The sequence below is a fragment of the Candoia aspera genome, chromosome 1, assembly GCF_035149785.1.
Source record: "Candoia aspera isolate rCanAsp1 chromosome 1, rCanAsp1.hap2, whole genome shotgun sequence".
NCBI lineage: Eukaryota > Metazoa > Chordata > Lepidosauria > Squamata > Boidae > Candoia > Candoia aspera.
The window spans coordinates 87,275,288-87,288,306 of NC_086153.1; the positions used below are offsets into that span (position 1 = coordinate 87,275,288).

General features: G+C 40.0%; 1 protein-coding gene across 1 annotated transcript in view; it reads right to left on the reverse strand.

Annotated features, from left to right (window-relative positions):
- Positions 1-13,019, reverse strand: part of ADGB (androglobin) — a 137,425-nt gene that overhangs the window by 8,754 nt on the left and 115,652 nt on the right. Inside the window, exons 30-31 of the mRNA XM_063308924.1 lie at positions 3,751-3,935; positions 1,837-1,992 (exon numbers count right to left, since the gene is read on the reverse strand). Coding sequence (XP_063164994.1) covers positions 1,837-1,992; positions 3,751-3,935 — 341 coding nt within the window. The remainder of the gene's footprint in view (positions 1-1,836; positions 1,993-3,750; positions 3,936-13,019) is intronic.

The following is a 13,019-nucleotide window of genomic DNA, read 5'->3' on the forward strand; positions in this document are numbered from 1 at the left end:
AATCTTGGTAGTATATTGCATTTGCAATAAGGTTGATGCTTGGTTAGGAAAGTTCTGCTAAGAAGAGCTCTTCTGGAGTGGACCTAAAATCCACCCATACAGTGTTCTACTTTCAGTGAATGCGTTGGAATGATCCCATTTACCAAGGGGCATTTTTTTGTGGATTTAATAGACATTGCTACTGAGAACAGCATCATAGCAGGTGGTAGCACTAGATGACTTTCACTGATCTTGAAACAGCTAAGCAGGGTCAGACCATTCAATACTTAATTGGAAGATCACTGGGAAATCCTAAAGCTGTAGACTTTGCTGGGAAGTAAAAAAAAAATAATCCTGGAAGAAGGCAGTGACAAATCACCTTCATACTGATGCCAAGCACTGACATGTCCAAGTAGTAGTAACTCATCTGAGCTGAGTTCAGATGGAGGCAGACTTACTGATAACAGCTCAATTAATATTTCACATTAAAAATGGGTTTAAAGTAAACCATGGAATATAGCCTAATAATGATGAAGGGGGGAAATTATGATATAATTAGTAGGTTAAGGCTAAACATAGTTCTGTAGTAAAAATTGTAAATCTAAATTAATAAACAACCACATCAGATCTTGGCATATATATAAAACTTTAAGTAGCAAGTTTATCCTTTTTTTTTTGTATAGCAGAATCTAATGTCTATTAATTCAGATATGTCTCAATGAATTCAATGGAATCCTTTAACTTAATACTGAATTTAAAATATTTTTCAATCTATGGCAAAATATTTTGCATTTTATTATTTTTGTAATGGAATGAAATTCCTGATTCAGCAATAGATAAAATAAAATAGGGAAAAATTAAAATTGCAGTCCCATGCACAATACCCAGAAGAAGCGAAGGACAAACTACTTCCATATTGTTGCCAAGAAAACTTTATAGATGTGTCTATGAAACCACCAGAAGATGAGCTCAACTTGAGCACATTAAAAAAAAAAAAGACATGCAATTACAGAGGAATATTTCTTGTTAAAATTAGCAAGGTTTACTTCAGAGTAAACATTCTTAGGTTTTAGTTGTTTGGTTTCTAATTTTGTTCTGATATACAGTATTAGTGTAATGTAAGAACAACTCTCTCCAAATTGTATAGAAATATTTGTTTTCAGTTATCTATAATCATCATTACTGTTGTCAGGATCAGCCTAGGTTGTCTTCGTAACTCAAAAGCCTACAGATAATCTTTGATTTACAATCATTAGTTTATTGACCATTTCAAGTTATGATGGCCCTGGAAAAACTGACTTATGGCCAGTCCTCACACAACCGTCGTAGCGTCCCTGCGGTCACATGATCAAAATTCAGGCACTTGGCAATTGGCTTGCACTTATGATGGCTGCAGCATTCCAGGGTTGCACAATCGCCATTTGCAATCTTCCCAGTTGGCTTCTGATAAGCGAAGTCAATGAGGGAAGCCAGATTTGCTTAATGACAGCAGCAATTTGCTTATTGACTGTGGTGATTCACTTAATGACTGCGGCAAAAAAGGTTGTAAAATTGCGACTCACTTAACAACTGCCTTGCTTAGCAACAGAAGTTCCAGTCCCAACTGTGGCCGTAAGTCAAGAACTACTTTGAAATTTAGATTTTATTCCAGCAATCAGTGCCAATAGAACTTAAAGATGGAAAAATGAGGTATACTCAGCCATTTTCCTATTATTATTTCCCTAATTCTGAGTCTTCTAAGCATTTCCTGCATTTAGCATTGATGAATCACTCTTGGGAATTTTTTTTTAAGATAGGAATTGTTGTTCCTCAGTACTTTTCATTTTACCTATTGAATAAAGACATGAGTCCTGTTACCTTGATAGCTCTCCCTGGTTCTGCAGCCTCCCAAGCTTGCTTCATAGCTTTGATCTCATCTGCTCTCTCAGTATCTTTCTTCAGATCCACTGCATCCACCTCATTTTGCTCAACAACGAGGTGCAAAATCCAAAAGGGTTTGTTGGGATCAGACTGCTGGAGAAGAAGTGCACAGAGCAGAAGCAGAAAGACATACAGTATATGGTTGTGTATCCACTGACTTTCAAATCCAGTATGCCTCCCAGAGAATCACTGTGATAGAATTTTACTGATAAATTTTGGCAAATGCTATGCACTGCTGATTTTTGATAAATGCATGTCTTAACTAATATTAGCAGTCAAAACTGTTTTATAGCAGAATAAGGATGGCTAAATATGAAGTTGAGCCAATTGACTAGGACTTAACTATGATTAGCAAAAGACCATCATGAAATCAAACCATGTTAAAACAGGATGCTAGGAGGAATTCATATATCAGATGCAATTTAGTGGGAGGGAGAGAAGACTTGTGACCCCAAACCTGACTCCCAATAATTAAATAATGAATATTGCTTGGCCAATGTGAGATATATATGGTCTCCTAATCATTTGTGGTGGAAGGAAATAGAAGAAGGGGTTGACCAGCAGCAAGGTGGATGGACTCAGTTATGGTGGCAATGAGTGCACTGTTGGAACATGTGAAGGACCAGGTTACGGACAGGTCATCATGGAAAAAAAATCTATCTATGTGGTCACTAAGAGTCAACACCAACTTGATGGCACATAATCAATCAATCAATCAAGGACTATTAATGAGAAAAGAAAGAAAAGCAAGCAAAGCAAATATACAAAGATATCTTGCCAGTTTAAAATGTTTTCCTGCTTAATCCCAGACAACAAATTTGAGTAATTTTCACCATGCTAGCAGGCAACCAACTATTTATAAGCCTAATAAAATTTATGTATGTATGTATGTATGTATGTAGCAAATTTATATAGCTGCCCAACTCACAAAATGTGACTCTTGCCAACTTCCAGTTAAAAAAAATCTAAATCATGCAATCTGAATTTTAAAAATATATTTGTCATATTTTCCTATCTGGATCATCATCAATCTAGAGTACTTGGGAAAAAAAGGGTACAGGTAGTCTTTGCTTAACAACCCTAATTGAGACTAGCAACTCCATCGCAAAGTGAAGTGGTCATTAAGTGAACCATGTGACCACCCCACTTAATGATGGTAGTCCCGGTTGCCATTGTTAAGCAAATCACCGGTGGTCATTAAGTGAGACATCATGTGACTACAACTTGCGACCTCCTGCTGGCTTCCCCATTAACTTTGCTTCTCAGAAGCCAGCTGGGAAGGTCACAAATGGTGATGATGTGATCAGAGGATGCTGTGACCATCGTAAATAAGCTATGGTTGCCAAGCGCCAGAATTGCAATCATATGACAGTGGGGATGTTACGATGGTTGTAAGTGTACAGACCGGTTCTAAGTCACTTTCTTCAGCGCCATCATAACTTTGAACAGTCACTAAACAAATGGTTGTTCAGCAAGGACTACCTGTAATCTCTTCTCTCCAAACCCCATGTGTGGGCAACTGTGACCATAAATAATTCAAACTGTGGCTAGTATTACAGTTTCATTGTTTCAGCAAATGTTAAGGATGTCATAGTATACTATCAAACAGGACGCCATTCTGGATTCCAAAACAGGCACCTCAAGATAGCAAGATACCAGAGCTCGATGATGGCAATTTTAGCCACTGTACTAATATTGGGGGGTAGGTGTGGGGTGGGGTAAAAAACAGAAAGAAGAAAAATACCTGTTTTCCCCTCCAACTGTATTATGGGGCAGACAGGGGCAGGCTAACAGGTAAGCCCTGAGAAATCTACACTGCTGCTTTGAATATTTACAAACATTTATCCTTACCTGTGATTCTGGTCTAACAGCAGAGGCTGGTTTCTCTTTAGGTGTTTTTTCTGCTTTTTCAGTTGTTTTTTCCTTTGTTTTTCTAGTGGTTTTGGAAGAACCTGCAGATTTTTGACTTTCCAAATTGCTGTGAATGTCTGGACTTAAGACAGATATATTCTCTTCATGTTTCTCAACAGGACGAGCTGCATGTAATTTTATTCAAATGACAGTTTTAAAAAGTCACCATTTGAAACTTCTGTGCTGGAATATCTTTCACATCAGTATTCGGCATATTGAAAGTATACAGGGCTGCAATCAACATCAAGTGAATGCTCTTTTCATGCAGTGAGACTTCCTTTCCCTTCCCACCCCCTCTCCACCCACCCTTCCAGAGCAGATGGGGGAGATGTGTAGGGTGGCATAGGGGGAGAGAGTTAAAGCAGAAGCCGCCCTCTGATAGACTGGCATCTTTGGAATACAATTTCCATTCTGTGCTCTTATGCTGATGAGGTACCTATTCATAAATGCAAAATGCAGATCTACATACCTTCTATGCGACATCCAAAAATTAACGTTATATCAAGACTAATCCACAAAGCTGACATAAAAGTGGCAATATTCCATTCAAAATTTATTTCTCTTTAACTAATAGAATTGAGTGGGTTCAGGCACTCCTGGCTTTGATATCCAGAAGCAGAGGCTAAAATACAGTATATCTCAAATTTGGGAATGACGATGGAGAATTATTTCCCCTTGTCTTTATTGTGCATCTAGATTTTTTAGTTTTATGGAATCTGCTGAACCCAATCTAAGCAACATTAAGCCAAGGTTTACCCTAACTAAAACAGGGAAGTCTTTGAAATGTCTTTCTGGCCTACCCTCCTTCATAAAACTGGGGAAAAATGGGTTGAACATTTGGTCCAGCACTAGTTTGAAAACAGACAATCATTAATAGAAATGGAGGCATATCCGATGGTTGACAACTGAAAAGATAATTCATTTCTGAACAAAATATTGTATCAAACGATTTTTCATGGTGGTTCTGAGACATTTGCAATGAATTTCCCTATGTATGGAATGAGCTCCTTTGTGTTCAGTGAGGCTATAGTTTGAGAAAGATGGAAATCTGCTCCATTTAGAATCTTCCTTCCTTTCCTTGACTTCTCAATCTCCATCCAAAATTGTTCATGAATGACTGGGAATGGACAGTTCCCCACTTTAACTTGATTTTGTTCTTCTTCTGCATTAAACAGCATTTTAAAAAACATATTCCTTGTAGATGTATTTTCTCTTAAAGTATTCATTTCTAAATGTCTTGTATCTCAAAATGCACATTTATTGTTTTTTCAAGAATTTTGGTCACAAAATTGCGCTGCAAGTACACAAGCTACAGGATAACCTTATTCTGCCCATGTCACGAAAATGCAGATGAAGTATAATTGAAACAAAATGCAAAGCAAATTGATCCTCAATCTGACTCTCTGAAGAAGCTTTGGGGGAGGGCAGTGTAGGTGAAATACAGGAAGGAAACTTTCCTTTTATAAATCTACAAAATATAATTGACCTTAAGTTTTAAAGAATCATTTTAGGATTCACTGTGGTGATATTAATGGGTTTGCTCCACATTCTTTTCCTGTTCAATCTCTACTTTTGTAAATAATTTTCTATAAAGATAATTCTTACTTCCTTCATCAAACAAAACTCAAACTGGATGAAATTTAGATCTGAGGGATGATCTCAGTCTATACAGGAAGCGGAGGAAGAATTCTCAGTCATTCTTATTCTTTTCCCAACAGTCTTTCTTCAATAGGAGTGGAATTCCGTACTGCTTGGATATGCTTATCTATCCAGAGGAATGGTTAAAACACCTAGGTATCTTTAGCTTGCAGAAGAGAGGGTTGAGAGGGGACATGATAGTTGTCTTCAGTTATCTGAGGGGCTGTCACACTGTAGAGCAACATGTCAACTTTAAGATGCATGGAATTCAACTCAGAATTCCCCAGCCAGCACACTGGAAGTCCACACATCCTTGAGTTGCTAAGGTTGAGAAATACTGCTGTAGACGGTTTGGATTCATTTGTTCCGAGAGTAAGTCTAGAACTAATGAGGTCAAACTTCAAGGATGTAGGTAGATTAGACATTAGAAGAACTTTTTTTTAAATTAAGAATTTTATTAAGTTTAAGCAAAGATAAAAGCTACAGAAAAACAAACAAAAAAAAAACTACAAAGAGAAAAAAACTAAAAAATTGTAGAAACACAAGAGAAAATTTTCAAAATTACAAAACGAGGTGATGTCCAACTTTTAACAGCAAGGATATAGAAGAATTTTCCACAATCAACCCCTTACTCTATATTAAACCAAAATCACATTATTTCTATAAATCATTCCATTGGCACATTATAAAAATCACTAAATACAGTTGCTCCCTCCCCTTATATTAAAAGAAATACACACACACACACACACATACACGCACACAAACCTCCTAATCAACTTCGCCCCAAAGATATTATTTATTTATTTCCTTCCTACTACTATTCTATAAAATCCTGTCTACTACAATAAAGATCAAACTAAAAAAACATACAAATTGTCTGCCACTATACTTGATAATACAACAATTTTAATAATCTTAATCATTTGTTTATTCATTCAGTCGCTTCTGACTCTTCGTGACTTCATGGACCAGCCCACGCCAGAGCTTCCTGTTGGTCGTCACCAACCCCAGCTCCCCCAGGGACGAGTCCGTCACCTCTAGAATATCATCTATCCATCTTGCCCTTGGTCAGCCCCTCTTCCTCTTGCCTTCCACTTTCCCTAGCATCATCATCTTCTCCAGGGAATCTTAATCATATTAAACCCAAAACCAAACATTTATTATTTTTTTATTATATCTTAGTAATCTTAATCCAAATCGTTAAAGTTAAATAAAATCAGCCAAACCCTAAAAGCAATTCAGATAAATATTCTTAAACCCTTATCCCACTTCAAAATAAGCCAGAGCATTTACATATTCCCACAATACGCACAGAGCTTTTTTCTTTAAAAAAATTGAACAGCCCAACTGCCCCCTCAAAAACTCCAACTTCTCTTCAAGAGATCTCCGATACATAATAACCCCTTCTTTTTCATTGTGTTCCACCAGAAAATAAATTTCACTTATGGCTTGCAACTTGATCTCTCCCTTTAGTTTCTTCAACTCATCTATCCGATCTTCATCCAGCATTTCAACAGAAGTCCTGATCTCACTCTTAGAAAAGACATTTCTGTTGCTGTTAAATTCCTCAGTTTCATCCACGACATCCCCAACCAGATGACACATTTTAGACCTCATATTTTCCACAATGTCCTGAATGTCTTGCATGAAAACTTGGCAGGAATCAAAAAGAATCTGTTTAAAATCTTGGTGAAAGTCAGAGAAAGTCTGTTTAAAATCCTCCATGTCTCAAGCAGTAGATTATGGCCCCCCCTAGGAGCTTAACTAGTAAAAGTTGAAGATATGAAAGAATTCCCGAGCATGTTTACACAAAGTGAAAGTGAGATATGTGGACAGTTCCCCAGGGAAAGTAGAAGCAGAAAACTGAAAGTTCAAAACAGCCAATTCAATGTGTAGGAAAATGCTAATATCTTCAAATTTATTACAAAAATGATAACAGGGAGACAGATACTTACTCTCAATCCTCCTTAATATTTGGAGGGAAAACAGAATCCAAACCTTAAAAAGAATTTTTAAAAAATTAATCCCAAAAATAACGATAAGCGCCAAGAGAACCCACTTTTCCTTGCTGTAGAAAGCCTTTCTTAGCGTACATGTACTTAAAATGTACATCCATACATCGCTTACTTGGCAGCCATGTATATTTATTTTGTATTTATTTTATATTTTAATTGTTTTAATTGTAATTGTTTTAACTGTTTTATAGTTTTATTGTTGTAAGCTGCCCAGAGTCACTTGCTGAGATGGGCAGCTATAGAAATCGAATAAATGAATGAATGAATGAAATATAGATTGGGTGATTTAGAAATGGGGTGGCCAGTCTTAATGTCCCTTTAAGGCTACAGTACGACTTGGGAATAGTGACCTCCCAGCCTCCTGGCTGCTCTTACCAGTCAAGCGTGAACACTGTTTGCAATCTTCTGGCTGCAAGCAGCCGTCCAGAGGGCAGATGGGGTGATACCAGGTGTTTTCCTTATCCGGAAAAACACTCTTGGGCTTCAGGAAAAACCTGCCTGAGCCTGAAAAAACTCCCGTGTTGTCAGTTCTGCCTGCTGAGCCTGCGGGCACAGCTGTTAAGTCCACCATGTCCCCATTGGAAGTCACATTGAAAGAATGCCTTGACAGTAAGAGCTGTCAATCAGTGGAACTGATTAGATTGATTGAATGCATACTGCATGGAGTGGTTTCTTCCTCTTCACTGGAGGTTTTCAAACAGAGGCTGGTTAGTCATCTATTGGGGATGGTGTACTGAACCCTGCAGTGTGCAGGGGATTGAACTTAATGACCTCTTAGGTGCCTTATGATTCTATGATCTCCCTCTCAGTTGTCTTGTGCCGTGACAGGTCATCCTTGCTTAATGACCCTAATTGAGACCAGCAACCCTGCCACTAAGCAAAACAGTTGCTAAGTGGGAAATCATGTGACTGCAACTGTGCTTTCCGGCTGGAAAGAGACAAGACTACTCAGTTTCACACCTTTGGCTTTTGTTTGCCTCCTAAGCACTCGCCTGCCCTTTGAAATGCTCGAGTGCCTGCTTATTGTCTTGTACACATCGAAAGCAATGCAATTGCAATGGCAGCCTGGGGCTGGGAGCTACGGGCGTGCTATGCAAACAGCTTACTCTCTTGAAATGCCTTTCTCTCCAATCTCTCTGCTCTGTGGGGGGAGGAGAAAAAAAGCAAGTGATTTCTGTAGGCAATCTCTCCTTTGACTGACCCTCCTCCCCAAGCAGAGAGATTAGAGAGGAAGAGTTTTCAAGAGACTATGTTGTTTGCTCTTCCACACATCGAGAGCAATGCAATCGTGCTACCAGCAGGAAAGGGTTGGGCAAAGGAAAGATTGCCTACAGAAATCACTTGCTTTTTTTCTGCCCCCCCCCCATCCCAGAGCAGAGATTGGAGAGAAAGAGATTTCAAGAGAGTACTGTAAGCTGTTTGCATAGCGTACCCATGGTTCCCAGCTCTGGACTACTGGCATGATTGCATTGCTTTTGATGTGTAGAAGAGCAAACAGCTTACTTTCTTGCAATCCCTTTCTTTCTAATCTCTCTGTTCTGCAAGGGGGGAAAAAGAAAAAAACCACAGGTTTTTTTGCACAGGACAATGCATACTGACTGTAATGGTGATCATGTGACTGAGGGAGGCTGAAAAGGTCGTAAATGGGCCATAAAGTTATTTTTCAGCACCATCGTAACTTTGGATGGTCGCTGAATGAATGGTCAGTAAGTGAGGACTACCTCTAACAAATTCCTAATTAATACTCAGCATCACTGGTTAAGTACAGCTGGGAATTAACCCAAGGAGACTGGTCTTCCCACACAGTTACTACTATTTAAGCCTCTTGCACTGGCAACGATGGGATTGTTCCCCAAACAGCCAGAGACCCAAATTCAAATCCACCCTCAGCCACAGAAGCTTGCTGGGTGACTTTGGGCCAGTCATTCTCTCTGTCAGCCCACTCTACCCCATAGGGTTGTTGTAGGGAAAAATGGGAGGTGGGAGTGCTGTGTATGCTCTCTTGAGCTCCTGAAGGAAGCGCAGGATATAAATCTAACAAATAACAGTAAATATATAACTCTGCTGCAAGTAATTGGAAATCTTTACTATTGTTTGAAGTCTATTATTCTGAATTTCCTCCGCAAAGGATCGTTACCTTGTCGTGGTGCTGGAGCTTGAGCACCTCAATGATGCCATGAGCTAAACCATGAAGGGCCACCCAAGACGGGAAGGTCATGACAGAGAGGTCAGACTAAATGCGATCCCTGGGGAAGGTAATGGCAACCCACCCCAGTATTCTTGCCGTGAAAACTAAATGGATCAGTACAACCAGAGATATGTCGGTATACCATCGGAAGATGAGACCCCCAGGTCGGAAGATGGTCAAAATGCTACTGGGGAGGAACAGAGGATGAGCTCAACTAGCCCCAGTCGTGATGACGCAGCTAGCTCAAAGCCGAAAGGACGGTTAGCGGCCGACGGTGCTGGTGGTGAACGGCGAATCCGATGTTCTAAGGATCAACACACCATTGGAACCTGGAATGTAAGATCTATGAGCCAGGGCAAATTGGATGTAGTTATTGGTGAGATGTCAAGATTAAAGATAGACATTCTGGGCGTCAGTGAACTGAAATGGACTGGAATGGGCCACTTCACATCAAATGACCACCAGATCTACTACTGTGGACAAGAGGACCACAGAAGAAATGGAGTAGCCTTCATAATTAATAGTAAAGTGGCTAAAGCAGTGCTTGGATACAACCCCAAAAACGACAGAATGATCTCAATTCGAATTCAGGGCAAGCCATCTAACATCACAGTGATCCAAATATACGCCCCAACCACAAATGCTGAAGAAGCTGAAGTAGAGCAGTTCTATGAGGATCTGCAGCACCTACTGGACAACACGCCTAAAAGAGATGTTATTTTCATCACAGGAGACTGGAATGCTAAGGTGGGCAGTCAAATGACACCTCGAATTACAGGTAAGTATGGCCTGGGAGAACAAAACGAAGCAGGACATAGGCTGATAGAATTTTGCCAAGACAATTCACTCTGCATAACAAACACTCTCTTCCAACAACCTAAGAGACGGCTTTACACATGGACTTCACCAGATGGACAACACCGAAATCAGATTGATTACATCCTTTGCAGCCAAAGGTGGCGGACATCTGTACAGTCGGTAAAAACTAGGCCTGGAGCTGACTGTAGTTCAGACCATGAACTTCTTCTTGCACAATTTAGGATCAGACTAAAGAGATTAGGGAAGACCCACAGATGAGCTAGATATGAGCTCACGAATATTCCTCAGGAATATGCAGTGGAGGTGAAGAATAGATTTAAGGGACTGGACTTAGTAGATAGGGTCCCGGAAGAACTCTGGACAGAAGTTGGCAGCATTGTTCAGGAGGCGGCAACAAAATACATCCCAAAGAAAGAGAAAACCAAGAAGGCAAAATGGCTGTCTGCTGAGACACTAGAAGTAGCCCAAGAAAGAAGGAAAGCAAAAGGCAACAGCGATAGGGGGAGATATGCCCAATTAAATGCAAAATTCCAGAGGTTAGCCAGAAGAGATAAGGAATTATTTTTAAACAAGCAATGCGTGGAAGTGGAAGAAGACAATAGAATAGGAAGGACAAGAGACCTCTTCCAGAAAATTAGAAACATTGGAGGTAAATTCCAGGCAAAAATGGGTATGATCAAAAACAAAGATGGCAAGGACCTAACAGAAGAAGAAGAGATCAAGAAAAGGTGGCAAGAATATACAGAAGACCTGTATAGGAAGGATAACAATATCGGGGATAGCTTTGACGGTGTGGTCAGTGAGCTAGAGCCAGACATCCTGAAGAGTGAGGTTGAGTGGGCCTTAAGAAGCATTGCTAATAACAAGGCAGCAGGAGAAGACAGCATCCCAGCTGAACTGTTCAAAATCTTGTGAGATGATGCTGTCAAGGTAATGCATGCTATATGCCAGCAAATTTGGAAAACACAAGAATGGCCATCAGATTGGAAAAAATCAACTTATATCCCCATACCAAAAAAGGGAAACACTAAAGAATGTTCAAACTATCGAACAGGGGCACTCATTTCACATGCCAGTAAGGTAATGCTCAAGATCCTGCAAGGTAGACTTCAGCAGTTCATGGAGCGTGAATTGCCAGATGTACAGGCTGGGTTTAGAAAAGGCAGAGGAACTAGAGACCAAATTGCCAATATCCGCTGGATAATGGAAAAAGCCAGGGAGTTTCAGAAAAACATCTATTTCTGTTTTATTGACTATTCTAAAGCCTTTGACTGTGTGGACCATAACAAATTGTGGCAAGTTCTTAGTGGTATGGGGATACCAAGTCATCTTGTATGCCTCCTGAAGAATCTGTATAACGACCAAGTAGCAACAGTAAGAACAGACCACGGAACAACGGACTGGTTTAAGATTGGGAAAGGAGTACGGCAGGGCTGTATACTCTCACCCTACCTATTCAACTTGTATGCAGAACACATCATGCGACAAGCTGGTCTTGAGGAATCCAAGGCTGGAGTTAAAATCTCTGGAAGAAACATTAACAATCTCAGATATGCAGATGATACCACTTTGATGGCTGAAAGTGAAGAGGAACTGAGGAGCCTTATGATGAAGGTGAAAGAAGAAAGTGCAAAAGCTGGCTTGCAGCTAAACCTCAAAAAAACCAAGATTATGGCAACCAGCTTGATTGATAACTGGCAAATAGAGGGAGAAAATGTAGAAGCAGTGAAAGACTTTGTATTCCTAGGTGCAAAGATTACTGCAGATGCTGACTGCAGTCAGGAAATCAGAAGACGCTTAATCCTTGGGAGAAGAGCAATGACAAATCTCGATAAAATAGTTAAGAGCAGAGACATCACACTGACAACAAAGGCCCGCATAGTTAAAGCAATGGTGTTCCCTGTAGTAACATATGGCTGCGAGAGCTGGACCATAAGGAAGGCTGAGCGAAGGAAGATCGATGCTTTTGAACTGTGGTGTTGGAGGAAAATTCTGAGAGTGCCTTGGACTGCAAGAAGATCAAACCAGTCCATCCTCCAGGAAATAAAGCCAGACTGCTCACTTGAGGGAATGATATTAAAGGCAAAACTGAAATACTTTGGCCACATAATGAGAAGACAGGACACCCTGGAGAAGATGCTGATGCTAGGGAGAGTGGAAGGCAAAAGGAAGAGGGGCCGACCAAGGGCAAGATGGATGGATGATATTCTAGAGGTGACGGACTCGTCCCTGGGGGAGCTGGGGATGTTGACGACCGACAGGAAGCTCTGGCGTGGGCTGGTCCATGAAGTCACGAAGAGTCGGAAGCGACTAAACGAATAAACAACAACAATTCTGAATTTCACACTACTCAAGAAAGGAGCAGGGAGCATATAAAATTATATTTCTGAGAACAAAAATTCTATAGTTTCCTTATGCCTTGTTTTCTCTGCCATATGCTGGCATTATAGGGCAATAACTTAAAATAAAATTCTGTCTTCTCAGCATTCATTTCCTAGCATAACTGCATATTTTTTTCTACTGCAATGAAACCAGGAGACATCTTC